Source organism: Mastigoproctus giganteus, chromosome 12, assembly GCF_048544385.1.
Source record: "Mastigoproctus giganteus isolate SK-2022 chromosome 12, ASM4854438v1, whole genome shotgun sequence".
NCBI classification, from domain to species: Eukaryota; Metazoa; Arthropoda; class Arachnida; order Uropygi; family Thelyphonidae; genus Mastigoproctus; species Mastigoproctus giganteus.
The window spans coordinates 17,786,564-17,802,533 of record NC_143586.1 but is presented as its reverse complement, the minus strand read 5'-3'; the positions used below and the strand labels follow the sequence as shown (position 1 = coordinate 17,802,533).

Genomic DNA, 15,970 nt, shown 5'->3' with positions numbered 1-15,970 from the left:
ACACACACACACACGAGGTGTTTTTTTTTTTTTTTTTTATTAGACTATAAAATTGCTGAAAACAGACTGGACATTTATACGTTTTTAAAAGCTATAAAATTATCAGAAATAATAAAAGAAATAACTGGTATTTAACTACCATTCACATATTAATTTAGACAATATAAAAGGACTTCAGCGTTCGTTTTATTAGTGTTTATTTAATTCGAATTCCGCTATAAAATATAATCCTAATTTTTAATCGATTTTTAACAGGATATTTATTATTATTAGATTGTCTATTACCACTAGGGGGCACTCCTAAATAAATATTAATGTAATAAATATCTAAAACACCCAAATTGCAAAAAAACAATTCTCATTGCTGACAACAAATAGACAGAAAATTTGGAATGAAAAGAAAGTGGATGTTACATTTTATATGAAATACAGTTTATAAATTATTAAATTAAATATATTTTAATGTAAAAGAAGTCCACCATGAGTGGTTTTTTAAAAAATAAATAGATATAATTAAGGTAATTATGTCTGTACTGGTAAGATGATTCTAAACATCTTTTTATTATATCCGAGTGAGCAATCAAAAGTATAGTAGTACACGCGTTCGAGTTGATCCACGTGACCACAAAATACGGTTAATGATAATATTAACATTGGACTTGAATATTAAATGAACATTGAAGTTGAATTTCTCTTGATCACCTTTTGGGAAATACAAGTTGTTCCGATAGAAGTAGAAGAAGGATGGAATTAAAGATGCCAATTCAAAAGAGCATGGAATAAGTTTGAAATATGATTTGTTTGATAGGGGTTGAACCTGAGTTCTCGCTTTTGGAGAGCTGGAGAGTTTTACAATGGTTTCGAGTGAGGGGCGTACAAATCACAAATACGTCAATGCGGATTTGTGATTTGTACCATGTTAGCAGCTTCTAAGAAGAAATACCATGAAATGGAATTAAATTACTAAACATCACTTATAACGTCGTGTATTATAAATACAATCATAACAATGGCATTAATATTACGATTGGTACACAGAATTCTCTGCCAAAGATAGCATGACCATTATTTTAATAATCCAGGAGTGTTTCACAACTAAGATGACCATGTTATAACACCAGGAACTCTTTCTTCCCCCTTCTTGTCTTACTTATTCACTGTAGCGACGTCTCATTAAATACCCAGGACATTTCTTAAATGTCTACTAACCCAAATCTAATGAGTGGTATCGTGCTGACCTCCATTAGATCTATTTATACCTCTGATTAGTTGTTCCAGTGATCATGTCAAAATACACTAAATTAACATAACATCCACTTGCATTTTTAGCGTGCCTGACGAATCGACATGCAGTCCAGCTACGACACTGTTTAATTAATTTTCACGTTCTACATGGAAAGGGGTGAGAACTGGCCCACTACCAAAACTGCATGGTTGGCTACTTCTCCAATGTCCTTGCACCGTTGACGTGGAATAACGCCTTCGGTGAATTATGGCAACCGCCGTAAATAGGTTCACCGACATAGTCCATTGGACAGGAGTAATTCGTGTTCCACTTTGGCGTATCCCTGAAGTCTTTTATGTACAAAGGGACTTGGTTATCAGTAATGCGGGGGAGGAAGCACAGGTTGTTTTCCTCCTAGTCCAATTCCTTTCTCTAGAACTACTCCAAAAACCACCCTACCGTTCAGGTTGATTCGGGGTTTTGGAAGCAAGGGTAGAAGAAAAGACTTCACCAATCCCATTGGCTCTACATGACCTCCATGGTAATCTCCATGCGGCCCACCTGCACCAATAGTGACGGTTATCCCTTTAGGTTTTTCGACGTGTTCGACGGGACCGTAGTCTGCAACTTCATGATAGCTGCCCACACTTCCCCATCTGTTGGAATCGCTAGCTTGATGACCTCCGTCGATGTGAGGAGGTGGAGGAACTGCGTAGGGACGTTGGTACTGTGGTTTTGGTTTCAAGTCGTAGCCACCATATACGGGCGGCTTGTTTGGTGGGGGAGGTCGATACTGTTGCCCTCTCTGGTTTGGCTTTACGTATCTAGGATGATGACGTTGGTGGTATGCTGGAGGAGGAGGAGGAGGAGGAGCTGCTTGCTTTGGTACTGGTTGGGGGACTGCGTGCAGCGGAAGTAGCGGAACCGACTGGCCATAGCCACCTTTCTTGGTCGAGAGGTTGATCACGAATCCAGACTGCTCACCTGACCGGCGTGGGCTGGAAGAATAAGAAGGACGAGTCTGCTCATGAGATGCTATCTCCATGGAAACAGGCCTCGTCTCTCGGGAGGATGATGACCTGATGAGATCGCTAGAATGGCCACTGCGTTCCCGGAACTGCGTCCGTTGACCTCCGGAAGTAGGTGGTCGGGGATTCATACGTCGAATCGGAGTGTTCACGTTCGTTTTGCTCTTCCTTAAAACTAACGGTCTGTTTACCTTAGCTTTTTTCGTTACCACCTCAACTTCTTCCTTTTCCTCTACATCCTCCTCCTCCTCTTCTTCCTCCTCATGCTCTGAAGAAACTTGAGGTTTCTCTCTAGAGTGGTCGACCTTAGGTAGCGGGGCGACCACTAACACTCTTGATCCCGAGGAAGAAATGATTTTCGATAAGAATTCTCCGACTCCTGTGTTTGGACTAGTTGCCGCAGATGCATTCATGGTAACGACAGGTTTCATATTTGCACTGGGAACTGAGGGGACTTCACTATACTCTTGCAGTGGAGAGTGGGGGCTTGCTGTGTTGACATGTGTTGTACGGGGAACTTCTTCGATAATATTGACTTCTTCACTGTCAACTCGGGACCTGGTGTGTTGAGGGAAATGATCTCGCCGATCCTGGATCATAGGAACTTCATCGGTTTTTTCCTAAAAAAAAAAAAAATAGAAAAAAAAGCCATAATTAGAACGAACAGTCTACTTGAATTCAATAAAGTCTTTTAATTTACGTCCATAAATTGCGTGTGTTCTCTGGTCAGGTTGCTTGTTTTGAAAACCTTGAAAAACCTTGCTACCACGCCTGAGACCGACATTCAGCCACGGAATGAAAAATGCCCATAAAAGTTCCTCGCATAACTAATGGATTCGAAACCGGGCCTTTTCCAACTGGTGTAGAGAAGATGGTGAATATATACACTTGCTACCCGCGTGGACTCCACAAGTACACTGACTGATTCAGGCTGTGTTCACAGTTTTTATAGGGGTCTTCTTTTGACGAGGCTAAGCTTTTAAAGCTTCTTAGCATGAATAACCACTCTGGCCACAAAATATGAAATTTATATCCTTTATTTGGTCCTCACCTCTAAAGGATTTCACACTCACCCGAAATGGAATATATCTTTCTTTTTTACAGCTTTGTTGCTCTTCCGAGAGTAGTATAATCTGGAGAGGATAAGTTTATAAAAAGATAGTGCCTCGCGGATAGCACGGTGGTTATAATCATCCTCCTCCCACACCATGGACTAGGTCTGGATTCGAATCATATTAATGATGCCAGGAACTGGCGTTTTCACTCTTGGCAGAGTTGGTTGGTCTCAGGAGAGAACAGCAAGCCAGGTTGGCAAACCGACAAGAGAACACACACACACGCACAAAATGCACCAATTTATACACAAAATGCACCAATTTATACACAAAATTACTCTTGCATTTTTAAACTGCCAAATCAGCAACATGCTATAAACCAACAAAAGTTATTTACAAACTAAGAACAAACTTTTTTATAAAATAAGCTTACGAGTGGAGTGGCGAATGTATATTTATCCAGCAGATAGTGACCTATTGAGCTACCAATCTGGAAAGTGCTGGTCCGGTTCTCACCCGATGTTTCAATTCATCCTAGGGGTGTTCCTTAGGATACAAATCATTACCGTTTTAACTGGCTATTCAAAGTTTTGTACTTTCATGTATGGGCAATAATCTCCAACAGCAGTATGGCATGGGACATTATCCTGTTGTCTACATTACTTCCCAAATCACAGGAAGCACGGAATCGTCAAAAATGTTAAGGTAGGCATCACGTTCCAAACTTCATTTTTGGCCCAATGTAAAAAGAGCTAGCAGACATTCTACAGGAAACCTCCACAACCATACCTGACCATCTAATCGGAATAGGATGTAGTAAGATTCGTCACCTCACAGAACCGATTTCCACTGCTCTGGCGAGGAAGTTTGAGTACCCCTGATGATTGATATGGTGACCCTATGGTAGGGTCACCATAGCCAGAAGGGTTAAAGGAGAGGGGTGAGATGAAGTGTAGTCCATCATCGAAGAGAAGGACTAGCAACCTACCGTATAGATTTAAGAGGCTCAAAGACAATTAATGGGCAGATTCAAGTCCCAATCAAAGATTTTTATTGTTTATTTTATTTTATTATTTTTCCCTACTCAACTGTCCCAGTTAGTTGGTCTTGGTCAAGTACCATCCCATTTTATCTCTCGGAATATTGAGTTTTTCATCTTGCAAAAAGCCGACCAAACCAAATAATACCCATTTACATCATAAAAACCGTGTTATGGTTTTATACTAAGAAGTTTAATAGTCTGCTTGTATTATGAAAACACTGTGTCAGTGATTTTTCATCCAGCAAACAGCAAAACTTAGTTGCCTTTTCGCTTAACGCATTCCTAACATAACCTTCTGGAGGGTGATTTTAAAGGGATGACCCTCTGAGTGTAATTATTTTTTCGTTTCAAAATAAAAGAAAAATAGTTAAAACGTCCAAGGTCCAGTACTTCGCAAGTACAGGAAAATGGCTAAAAAGACTCGCTGACCTAATACCAATAACAGATTCGAGTAATGTGGGTCAGTAGCACTGGTACGCGCGCGCCTCTGATGCAACTCTTACATAAGTGTCATCTACACGGAACAGGAAAATCACTTACCTGCAGGTGCAAAGGAGGCTCGTCCTTGACCCTGGTGCGGGGCATGATAACATCCGCACTAACAGCCCAAGCTGCCACACCTACAAAAGACAAACAAAATCACTGAACTTGTATGAAGTTTTGCAATGCAGAGAGGAGAGAACTTAGGAAATTAGGAAGAGAGAGAGAGAGACCTTTTTATTGATATGAAAATACCATAATGGCGCTTTCAAATAATAATAAAACCGATAGAAGAATTAACAAGAATAAATATATTTAAAAAATTATTAAAAATACAATTTGATATATTTTTTAAATGTATGCTTATATTGTCGTTTAAAAAAATTACAATTATTCTAGTGCATCCTAGCGAATATTTCCCCAAAATTGTAACGAAATTCTAAAAATATTTCACCGTTTCAAAGTTTGTTGGCTTCTCATCTATGGTACCTACCCATCAGTGGATGGGTAGGTATCTTGGTGTTGCAATAGTGACAACCCAGTTATGAAGTATAAGTCCGCAATATGAGAGATGCCTGATGGTGTGCGTAGTTTAATCTAAAAAATATTTCTTGGTAAATCGTTACTTATTCAAAGCAGTGCAATACCATGGCAACTTGTTGTGAAGATATTCACGATATGAGATGTAATTAAACGATGCATTCGCACTACCTTGGCAATAGAAATGATGTATGTGCAGTAAGAGGCAAAAAATGTATCATTTGTAATAAAACTGTTAATACTTTATATTAATACATTTCACAGTTCGTTTCACTCAAGTAATACAAAGTTAAAAGAAGGGTTTTTGTGACTATCTTTTATTTGGGAAAAACCCAATAGGGAAGTATTTAAATTACCGTATTTAGTAGTGGTAGTAATGGCAAATGATGAATGAAAGCAAGCTTATATAGCAGCAGCCAAAAAAAAAAAAAAAACAGTTCACCCATCCGTACCCACCAAAAATTTGTCTAGTTCTCCCTTGAATTTATTCAACCCATCCACTTCCACAACAGATGGAAACCTGTTCCAACAATCAACCACCCGCTGGCTGAAGGCAAACTATCTTTTCACACATCTATTCTACAACCATCCTTCCTCAACTTGAATTCATGTCCCCTCATATGTGTTGTCTCATCAAATGAAAGAATATCATCAACATTCAGCTTACTCAATCCAATCAAAGCTTTAAACACCTCAATCAGATCTCCCTGCACGTGCCTGGTCTCAAGACATGACAATTCGCGGAACTGAAGCCTTTTTAAGTAAGAGCACCCTTTTGTTCCATTCACCAGTCTGGTTACCGTTCTCTGCACTCGTTCCAGCAGCTACATCCTTCCTAAAGAAAGGCCTCCAGACCTGTACACAGTATTCAAGATGCGGCCTAACCATGGCCTTATACAAAGGGATAATCACCTCCTTGTCTCTGCTAGAAGAGTTTCTGTACATCATTGACAAATCCCAATGAGCTGTCCTGGTAGCATGCATGCACTGCGCAGAGAATTCCATGTCTGAATGCACAATATCCCCAGGTCTTTTTCATTCTCCCCTTCCCCTTACTACACAGTTGATAAGTTACTCTGGGGTTACTGCTGGGGTAACATTTGTCAATGTTAAAATTCAACTGCCATTTCTCAATCCATCAACCAAATTTTCCTAGATCTTGTTGCAGTAGATCACCCAAATGACTGTCGTTAACCACAACCTCTGTATCATCTGTAAACTTGGACATTAAGCTGATTGCTTTCATACATATTACTGATAAATACAGAAAACAACAATGAATCCAGCACTGAACCCAGAGGAACTCCACTAATAGCATTAGTCCACGAAGAGCAGTGTCCATTGATAACCAAAAAAATAATAATTTTACTCGGTACTTGTATATTTATTCTTATTTATTCAGAATCGGACCTAGGGACCTTTTTGGCTTAAAAAATCCCTCAGGGAATCAACCCCTGAAGTTACGCTCATGGCACTTAAATGGCACTACTGTTGAGACTGTGCAAATCATGAGAAAACGACTCATATATTCAGAGTAAAACATTTCTTGTAAGAGAAGAATGGTTTCTTCAAATAATCTTTTTAATTAAGCCAGTTCTCACTGCACACATCCGGCATATAAGTTTGCTATCCTGATTATTCTGCGAATTTGCAAAATGTCTTATCCATTATTTGTTTTAGCCTTAGGATTCAAAGGATATTTATATTCTCATTGTAGTCAGTGTGTGCTCATCTGAGAATGGTTATAGCCTTTATGTGGGTCAGAGGTAGTAATTCAAACAACGAACTGACAAATCTTATTGATTATACTACAGAGGAATTTATTTTCAAGGTTTTTATTGTTTTAAGTAAAGAATTTTATGTTCTGGGAAGTAACTCTTACAAGTTCATTGTTTTAAGAAAAGAAGGATGGCAATGTTAAATAAATAAATAAATAATCGTTATCTGCGAATTCCGATTCATGCACCAAAAATATCTCCCAATGTTTAAGAGACTGAGTATTAAAACAATGATTACTGAAGATCCATATTTAATCTAAACTCAAGGAGATAAAAATACTATGTTCACATCGTACGAAAAGCACACCATCTCCAAAGTTACAATAAACTGGTGCTGGAATTGAGCGCTGCAAAGTGGAGACAAAGATGAGGACCAAACCACTGTGGTCACTCTTATAGAGCATTTCCTTAATCAGCAGTTGTTCGTAATTTTCTAAAAAGAAAAAGGGGGATACAAAGAGAAGAAGGATTTGCATAACTAGATTCGAAACGTTTGCTATTGTTTTATACTCGTTGGTCAAAATAAGGTGGTTCTTTATGCGCATAACGCACAATGTATATTATTTTCTTCAATATTTGTTTATACAGCCTGGTTCGCCCTCCTGAGGTGGCGAACCAGGTCTGTAAATTGCGTGTCTTCTGAGATCGATATTCTGTTTGCTGAATGAAATATTCAAGTTTCCGGGAGGAAAAAACCATGCTATCCTCTCCTGAGACCGACTAACTTAGGCACGTTGTGAAAAAGGTCCATAAAAATTCCTCCCGTGATCGACGAAACTCCAACTCAGGTCTTTTCCATCTGGTGTGCCACACTATATTCGGGAAATCTATGGGCTCCAAAATTGTGCCCAACTCCGCGTCTAAAATGAAAGAATAATTCAGAACAATTTATTGAAAATGCAAAGGAAATTTTTTGAGAAAACCTTTTGAGACAAATCCCATTGGCAATTTGTACCACGTCAAATATAATAAAATGTGATATCGAAGCTGGAATAAGGCTACTGACAAAAATCCTTGAATTTTCGGGTAATTCAAAAATGAAAATCATTTTCCTGCTAATTTTAAATAATGATTTAATCACTTGAGAAGTGTGAGATACACTTCCACAAACATGTTGTTAACTCCATTGTGTAGAATATCAATAATAATAATTTTGATTCTTTCTATTTCTCACTCCCACACTTTGGGTCCACTGCGTGAACCGGGAGTTGTCACAGACCATAGACAACTGTCCTATTTGGCTTAAATTCGGCCATGATGACAAACTGGTGATGTAGTAGTGTCTGTAATATACCGGATACCATTAAAATCTTTTGTAATGAAACCTCAGGATAAAGCCCATGCGTGGACAGATGTTTTTCCTTTTTATTTATAATATTGGTGAAACTATGTTACCTGTCTGTATACAAACAATTGTGTCAAATTTAAACAAGCTCTAGTTTTACGAGATTGGGGTAAATGATAAAAAATAGGTTAGATAAAACTGGTAACAAAAAAAAAACGAAGTTCACGCGCCACCAAATCCTGACCTAGAGATACTAATTGTTTTTCTGACACACTACAGTGCCACTTTCAGTACAACCATTTTTATTTTTCAATCCACCTCCCCATTCCTTAGAATGAACAATATGAAAATCAGTGGTGTATTGAACATGGACAGGAGGAAAATCCTGTCCTCCTGTCCATGTACACCATGGACAGGAGGGAAAAAAATAACTTATCTACTGAAAACTTGAAGTTTTCCCAAAAAGATCGAGAGGAGGGTTATAATTCTGAATGGGAATGGAAAAATTTCAACGATCTAATGGACCGACAAAGACCACAGACTGTGAGCTCAACCGCCACACACATTGCCTTTACTTTTGTTACGTGTTCTGCATACAAATTAGGAATTAAATGATGCGGTCATTAAAAGTAACGACAACAGCGCCACCTTAACACCACCTGGTTGACCGGTCATTGACGTGCAGTCACTAGATGTTAATCAAGTAAGAAGGCAAGGGTTATACAACAGAAAGGTGCTGTTAAACACTTAAGTGTGCCATCGCCTTGTTAATCGCGAACAGCAGATGGTATCGCTTCAGTTATGGTATGTTTTGTCTCTCATCGGGGGTGCTTACGGAAGTCACATACACAGACAATTTATATTTTTAGAAGTACTTAAACAGATAATAGAGGGCGTGGCTGGGCAAACTAGGTGAAGTTATGAACGCACTGGTTAGTCGATCAGTAGTGTACGAAGTTACTACCCGATGACGAAGACACTAATAACTGAATGAACAAGTGCTAGGCTCAGATATCTGTATTAAACGCAGACAACCGACAACTTTAATCTGCATTAAATGCACCAAAAACCACGCATTTTTCACATCGTGGCCGAGTTTACCGGTCTCTGGAGAGAGAAAAACAAGTTTTGGTTTTTTTCATCCCAGAAAAGAGAAACTCTGAAATACACGCAATTGAATGTTATATACTAGCGACTCATGATCTCAGTTGTTTCGATTCATATTCAAAAGAAAGTGAGCCAGAGAATTTCGTGCAATCCATGGTTGATATTTATAGGGATGAAATGCGATCCTCACCTGAGATTAACTAGAAACTAAATTGCGAAATTATAAAATAGAATGCACGAAAAAAACACAGTTCTTCCAGACAGGAATAGAACCTGGCTTTTTTCATACGGAAAAAGAAGAACAGCAGTCAGTGCCAATGCGCTATCAGCAGGAATCCAGGTTGCCGAAGCCCAATAAAAGCTGAGGAGGATAAAAAACATGAGAAGAAGAGGCGCTTCGTGGGGACATTTTTATCGAAATTAACACGAATGCTGAACAAGGATAATATAATGAGCAAAAGAACTGAACAGAAAAGTAGGTCATACCCTCTATCCAATCACAGGTCAGTGAATCAAAGACAACGACTAACCAAATGGCAAAAATAAAAAATATTGAAACCTACCAGAATTAATATAAATGTGAAAATCGTTAAGAATGGATAAATATTGCAGAAAAGATGAATCTCCTCTTCAGAACAGGAGAAGAGTACTTATTGTAAACGTGGAATTTAAAAATATACTAAATTGGGCAAATATCGAATAGTGAAATTTGCATTTCTTCAAAAGCAAGGTCATTGGCAAAAATATGACTGGACTGTAATTGATAACGCAATGGTTAGGATCACTGTTGCTCGCTCTCGTAGATAGCACAGTTGGTAGGTTCGCCGTACTCCCCACACTGGGTGGAAAAGACCTGAGTTTGAGTCTCGTCGATGATGAGAGGAAATTTTATGGGCCTTTTTCACAACGTGGCTGAATTTGTCGGTCTCAGAAGAGGGCAGCATGGTTTTTTCTCCCGGATACTCGGGTTTTTCGTCCAACAAACAAAATCAACCTCAGAACACACACACACACAATTTACAGCCAATATGCACGGAGCAATATGGCCTTGGTCCCTGATGTTCCTAAAACACTACAACATCAACACTGTTCCTCTACTCTGGGTTAGATCCAGCCTCCACAGGAGAAACTTTTATGGGCTTTTGTCACACTGATGCTTCATGACTAAGTTGCCTTGGAGATAATCTAAATAACCATTTTGAAGGCTATGAGTGTTTGCCTTTTTCCGAAGTAAACTTATTTGAACCAAACAGCAGATTCGAATGAACGGAATCAGCAAAGGCAAATGCAAGCCGAATTCGGGAGCCAGATGGACAAACCAGAAAGTTTTCGCGCCTCTTAACTACAGTACGCAGCTTACAGGATGAGCTTGGCTGGATGCACAAATGCGATTTCTCATTTCCTCATTTTATTCATTGCATGAGGTTTCTCTCTCAAATAGCTTGACCTTGACCACTTGTTTCACTCCCCAGTGCACTCGCTCTCAAGCGTCTTACCCCCCTCCCCCATTATGAATAATCCGTCACGCTGCAACCTTTCACCTGGTTGCGTCCATCACTTACTCACTGTGTGACCGAATACCAGAAGTCTTGGTGAACTTTCTATACACACACTCCATTTTTTTTATTGGAGAATTTATTTTTCTATATATAAGAACTAAAGACAGACTATTCAGGCAAAAAGTCATAAAATGCCTATTTTAGTATATTTGGGAAATAAATGAGTGTCTTTTCATAGATCTACAACAAGATCTATAAAAATTGATTGGGTCGATGAGAAATGGCAGTTGAAGTTTAACAATGACAAATGCAAGGTACTGCACATGAATAGCAGTAAGAATAGTAATAGCAGTAGTGGAGAACGAAAAAGACCTGGAGATAATTGTGCCGTCAGACATGAAATTCTCTGAGCAGTGCAGACATGCTGCCAGGACAGCTCATGGTTTTGTCAATGATAAATAGAAACTTTGCTAGAAGGGATAAGGAGGTGATTATTATCCCTTTAGGCCGTAGTTGGGCCACATCTTGAGTACTGTATACAGGTTTGAGGCCTCACTTTAGGAAGGATGTAGATCTGGAACGGATGCAGAAAAGGGCAACCAGACTGGTCAAGGAACAAAGAGTGCTCTTACTTAGAAAGACTTCAATTCTGCAAACTGCAGCTTCTTGATACCAGACACCTGCGTGGAGATCTGATTGAAGTGTTTAAATCCTTGAACGGATTGAGTAAACTGAATGTTGATGGCACTCTTCCTCTTGCTGAGACTATACACACATGAGGAGGCATAAATTCAAGTTAAGGAAGGATAGTTGAGGGATAGACGCGGAAGATTGCCTTAAGTCAGCAGGTAGCTGATTGTTGGAACAGGCTTCTATCTGTTGTTGTGGATGTGGGTGGGTTGAATAAATTAAAGGGAGAATTGTGAATTCTGCAATCTGTGAATGCTGCATCATTGCACACTTTTAAGGGAAGTTAGGACTTCATTTGATTAACGAGACTATTGACTCAGAAAACTGACAGAGCATATTGCAGAGAATCAGAAAAACCGAGTAAACAATTGGTTTGATAATGATGAAACCCTACATGTGTGAGGAGGTTCCAGGTGCCAAACACTCCAGTCTTTTCTAATAATTATATCTGTTTTCTTGAGTTTTAATAAAACTTGCAATCACTGTTGTTGTTCAGGTTCAACTGTGTGTTTAGATATTTATTAAAAATCGTGGAAAATAAGCTTCATTTACCACAGTTTGGTCTTCTTTTACCGGATGAGCGATTCCAGGATGACCTACTCTTTTGTTACTTTAATCCAGCACCTTTTATTTCAAAAGTTATTCATTTTTCTGTTTTTAACGGCAAATGAGAATGTCCCAAGTGCGTGTTTCTTTAAACTGGAGATTGAATAATTCAATCAAACAATTTGATAGTGATTCGTTATCTACCAATGATAAAGTGTTAGTTTGAAAAGCGTGCAAAAAAAAAAAAGTAGGAAGTACTTTAATCCCTAACAGTCACACTCTTCTAAATACACAAACACTGGCCAAAAAACTAACAACCTTTATTTAATATCGATAAGGCAGCCTTGTTTCGAATAATAGCACGTGTGCGAAGTGGCATGGATTCTATAAGGTGCTTTGGTCTAATTGCAACCATTCTTCCACCCAAAATATTGCGCAGCTGCAACAAAGTTGAAGAAACAGAACTTCATTGCAGAATAGCTCTCTCCAGCCACATTCTCAATAGGATTGACATCAGGTGAATGTGGGCAATCTGTGTCATGTTCTCCTAACCATCCTTGCAAGATTCTAGCATTGTTGCCTTGTCATCCATAATTTGACCAGCAGCTTCGAGATAAAAGAATTATTTTAATAATTCTTTTATCTCGAACAACATCCCTCATTCCATTCTGTTATTCTGAATCCTTCATTCCGGCCCTTTTTCGAACGGCGCAGGAAAGAACACTGTTGCTATTTGAAATAGAGTAAGCAGAAACTTAGTTGTAAGAGAGGGGGCACACGACCTGCACTTGCCTAACCACTGACGCCTCTTTCCGCTTCGTAAGCTCTGATGAATTCAGTGACCTCAACACAAGTGACATTCGGAGTTCTAAATCTAAAGTATGTTGAAATTTGACCGTGGGGAGCAATAACAGTATCTGTTATTTATTAGAATTCCACGAGCTTCCCAAATCCGGCAACTTCGGGAACCAACCCTTGACGAATTTTGGATTTTTCAAGATTTCAGGTGGTTGTATTTTAACCACGCAACAAAATAAATAAATACTGCCCACGTGTATCAATATTACATCACCCATAGGCTGATGTGCCTTTTATTTGAGGGGATATTTCTGATGTGGGGCCACCAATTTCTGAAAAAAGTCATAGCAGAACAGTTCCATCTTTTAAATAAATAGAAGAGTCCTCGTGGTATTACAATTACAATACCACGAATTGCTTAGGTATTGCACTATTTTTAAACAAATGGCATTGCCCTAAGGACTATTAAGATTTATTCAAAATTTAAAACGAAATTTCATGTGCCAAGAAGTTATTTACAAGAAGCAGGAAGGTACAGGGTTCACCTCTTTGAGAGAATAACAACAAAGTAGAGGGAAAATGGTGTTTTACAAGACAAAAACACCACGATCTAAAAGATCGTTAGTGAATGCTTTATCGGTATAATACTTCATGTATGAAACCTCTAATCACCACAGTCAGGATTCGTCCCTTTTCCTAAACACGCTGGATTCGGGAGGATCACTGTGGCATTAGGGGCAAATTCCTGCTATTGACAAAGGATAGGTGAATGGCAGGAGACAGAAAGGCGACTGCTCTTCATGGACATGTCATTAGTGGAGTCCTTCAGGGTACCTTACTCTTTTTAATATTGATAAACGGCATTGATAAAGGCATACAAAATAATGTCTAAGTTTGCTGACGATACAAAGGTTAGCAGGGTGGTTAACAACAGTAATCAGGGTATGCTACTCTATCGAGACCTGGATGTCCATTGAAGGCGGTGAAGGATAAAAAAGACGTAAGGACAATTGCGCTGCTCGGAGAACTTATTGTGGGACCGTGTCTGACAATAAGTTCTCCGAGCAAAGTAGACAGGCTACAAGGACAGGTCGTGGGGTTTTCTGGACGTATGTAAGAACTTTGCCAGCAGGGACAAGAAGTCGATTATCCCAATGTACACTGCCCTACCATTAATATCCGGACACCCCTCCATGGATGGGGAAACAGGTCCTATACATGCAACACGTCGCGGAACCTGCTATAAATATACACACTGGGCTTCGAACAGACAATTGCAAAAGTGGGCATGCAAGATGACACGTTCAACAGATTTACCTCAAGAGTTCAACAAAATTGATCACCTCAAGAAATGCCAGACGCCGTTTAACCTTGGGCCCATTGTGAAAGGAGCACGAATCCTGGACTGTAAAACAGTGGAAAACAGTCCTACGGACAGACGAGTCGAGGTTCGCACTCTACCAGTCTGATGGCCGTTCCTGGGTGTAGTGAATGCCAGAGGAACAGTTCCTTCCTGATTGTATCCTCCCAACAATAAAATTTGGTGAAGGCAATGTCATGGTATGGGGGCTCCTTTCATGGTTTGGCTTGGGCCCATTAGTCGTTATCGACAAAACAATGAATGCTGTGCAATACCAGGACAGTCTGGATAATTATGCACTTCCGACATTATAGCAATACTTCTGGGAAGGTCCGTACCTGTATCAGCAAGGCAATACATGCCATACTGCTCGGCTCGTAACAGAGTGGTTTGAGGATATGGATGTGAAAAGTTGGATTGTCCAGCCCAGAGTCTGAATTTATCTGAACCCTATCGAGCATCTTTGGGATGTATCGGATCGTCGGGTACGTGCACGTCGAGATCGCCCAAAGAACAAGGCCGAATGATGGCTGCGTTAAAGGCCGAGTGGAGGAACATATTATGTGACAGTTATAAAAAGCTGGTTGAGAGTATTTCGCGAAGATTGAAGGCCGCCATAAAAGAAAAAGGTTTCCGCACAAAATATTAAATGACACAATTTTTTTTTGTCTAAAGGCAGGTGTCCAGGTATTAATGCTAGGGCAGTGCATTTCAGGTGCGGAAACAAGGTCAGTTTGGTGTCGAGATATAGCCCAAGGTATTTGACCTCCTCATACACTCATATGGGGAGGCCACCTATTTTGGTGACAGGAGGTCTTCTAATTTGTAGTTTACCTTTCAGGAGGATAGACTTGGTTTTCTCCACAGAGATAGAGAGATGGCGAGTGGAGGCCCAGTCCTGCAGCCTGGTCAAAGCAAAGTTGACTGTGGTTTCCAGTGTTGCTCTTGTATCAGCATGGGCGACGAGGACCAGGTCGTCTGCAAAGGCAAGAGGGGTAGACACCCCCGAGGTCCATTCTCAAGAACCCATCCATGACACTGGACCAAAGAAATGGCCTGCTAAGTCCTCAAACTTTGATTTTAATAATAATAATAATAATTTTCTGTTTATACTCTGGAACGATGGTCAGAGGAGTTCACAAGGAAGAGAGAATACAAGAAACAGCACCGTATTCAGCAGTCATGGCTTGAATCCCGGTCACTCAAGGCACGTGTACTTATGCACTCGCGCGCCTGACCACTCGGCTACGGTGGCCTTTTGTTTGTTTTCCTTTGAGGTGGATTTTCGGGAACAGAAAAAAATTCGCACGGTGCCAGATCTAGCGAATAAGCGGGTGCTCCAATGTTGTGATCTCGGGTTTCGTTTAATACTCTCTCGCTGCGACAGAGAAATGACACGGCACATTGTCATGAGGTAAAACCCATTTGTCTTGCCATAAATTGAGCCCTGTCTTTCGAAATTTTTCCTAAAATCTCAATGCTGAGTGTCTGAATAACAGTCTGATTTGATGCGACAAATTGATGATGAACAACACCA

The 15,970-nt window shown here is 39.7% G+C and overlaps 1 protein-coding gene across 1 annotated transcript in view; it reads right to left on the bottom strand.

The window, feature by feature from the left end:
- Positions 1–1,078: 1,078 nt before the first annotated feature.
- Positions 1,079–15,970, bottom strand: part of LOC150076740 (uncharacterized) — a 31,533-nt gene continuing 16,641 nt past the window's right edge. The window contains exons 3-4 of the mRNA XM_090386330.1: positions 4,891–4,970; positions 1,079–2,873 (exon numbers count right to left, since the gene is read on the bottom strand). Of these exons, the coding sequence (XP_090242456.1) occupies positions 1,602–2,873; positions 4,891–4,970 (1,352 nt within the window). The 3' untranslated portion in view covers positions 1,079–1,601. The remainder of the gene's footprint in view (positions 2,874–4,890; positions 4,971–15,970) is intronic.